Source organism: Chaetura pelagica, unplaced genomic scaffold, assembly GCF_000747805.2.
Source record: "Chaetura pelagica isolate M959 unplaced genomic scaffold, ChaPel_1.0 scaffold69, whole genome shotgun sequence".
Taxonomy (NCBI): Eukaryota; Metazoa; Chordata; class Aves; order Apodiformes; family Apodidae; genus Chaetura; species Chaetura pelagica.
The window spans coordinates 2,000,138-2,001,624 of NW_009970724.1; the positions used below are offsets into that span (position 1 = coordinate 2,000,138).

At 61.6% G+C, this 1,487-nt stretch overlaps 1 protein-coding gene across 1 annotated transcript in view; it reads right to left on the minus strand.

The window, feature by feature from the left end:
- The window catches only part of ARTN (artemin), a 2,380-nt gene extending 2,025 nt beyond the window's left edge, over positions 1-355 (minus strand). The window contains exons 1-2 of the mRNA XM_010006568.1: positions 290-355; positions 73-168 (exon numbers count right to left, since the gene is read on the minus strand). Of these exons, the coding sequence (XP_010004870.1) occupies positions 73-168; positions 290-355 (162 nt within the window). The remainder of the gene's footprint in view (positions 1-72; positions 169-289) is intronic.
- Between the last annotated feature and the right edge of the window lie 1,132 nt (positions 356-1,487).

Genomic DNA, 1,487 nt, shown 5'->3' on the forward strand with positions numbered 1-1,487 from the left:
AGTGGTGGTTCCCTCCACCCTTCCCTCCCCAGCCAGGCTGGTGGTGGCCATGCCCCGTGGCGTGGGGGCTGCCTCCAGCGTCTCGTTGCCGTGCGGCATTCGCAGGTTGCCTGCAGCCAGTCCAGCCAGCAGTGAGAAGATGGCAAGAAGCCCCCACAGTGTTCCCTCCTGACAAAAAACACAGCACAGTAGGGTGAGACCTGACAGACACATCCCCAGACCAGGGACAAGGCTCCATGAGCTGGGGATGTGGTCCTGGCCATAGCAGCCAGCCAGTGCTGGGGCTCACCTTAGGCTGTGGGTACGTGGTGGGTCCGGCAGGTCTCAGCTCCGGTGGCCCCGCTCGCTGCTCCATGCTGGCTGCAAATGCAGAGGTGGGAGTCAGCACCCACACAGAGGGGATGAGGTGGGCATCGAGCTAGCCAGCTGGGAACTGGCACACCTCTCCCCTGCCAAGTATGCCATCACTTCCATCGCCCCCCAGAACCCTGCAACATCTGCACCCCATGCATGACCTTCCTACCATCTCCTCCCCATGCAGCCAGGCATGCTCACTACCTCATGCACCCTTTCCAAAAGACTGGGCAGATGGAGTGGTCCAGCCTTTGCCTGGCACCTCTCCTCAGGGGGATGCAGCTGTCTCCTTGTGTGAGCAGCCTGGGATGCCAGGCTGAGCCGTGAGGCAGCAGCTGGGGCTGGGAGCACCCCGGGGGGGGCCTTTCCCATGGCCCTTCCCTGGGAATGTTTTTCTTGCTCACAGTGGGAGCCTGACCTTGGAAACTCCAAATCCATTAGCACAGGATCCTTGGGTGCAACCACACCCCGGCCCCGCGCTGGGTCCGCAACCCACTGCCTGCACCGAGCTGGGCCGTACAGCGCGAGAGCAGCCCAAGCAGGTCCTGTGGGGACCTGGCAGGGTGTGGGGCACCACGCTGGGCTCGCTGTAGTCATTCTCCCTAACACCCCTGCCGGGCATCCACTGCCCTGACACACACAGGGGGAATTCGGTCCCTGCCGTGCATGGTCCCAGCAGAGCAATGAGCACAGTCTCAAGGGACTGATGTCCTGAGGGAGGTGCAGGGTCAGCTCCCAATCTACAGCCACACGTTGCAACTCCTTCCCCAGTTCTCCCAGAATGTAGGGACACTCCTGTGCCTCGGTGTCCCAAGCCAGGATGCTGGCCCATCTGTCACATCCCCTGTCTCTCACGACAGGACTGTTTCTTTGGAGCTCATCCTCTCCACGGCTTTGCACTCGCATGTCCCACGTGTTTCTGTAGCAAAGCTACGGAAAAAGCTGAGGAGAGTGCTCCTGGCCAAAAAAAAATGAAGGGGCAGGGCTGGGCACCGCTGGGACAAAAATTAGTTCCTCCACTGCCACCAGCGTTTCAGGGGATGGTTCCGAGGTCCCGATCGCCTCATCTGATGGCCCCCTGCATCGGCCACACCGCGGCAAGGGGCTGTGATGCACCAGGGGGCCATGCACCA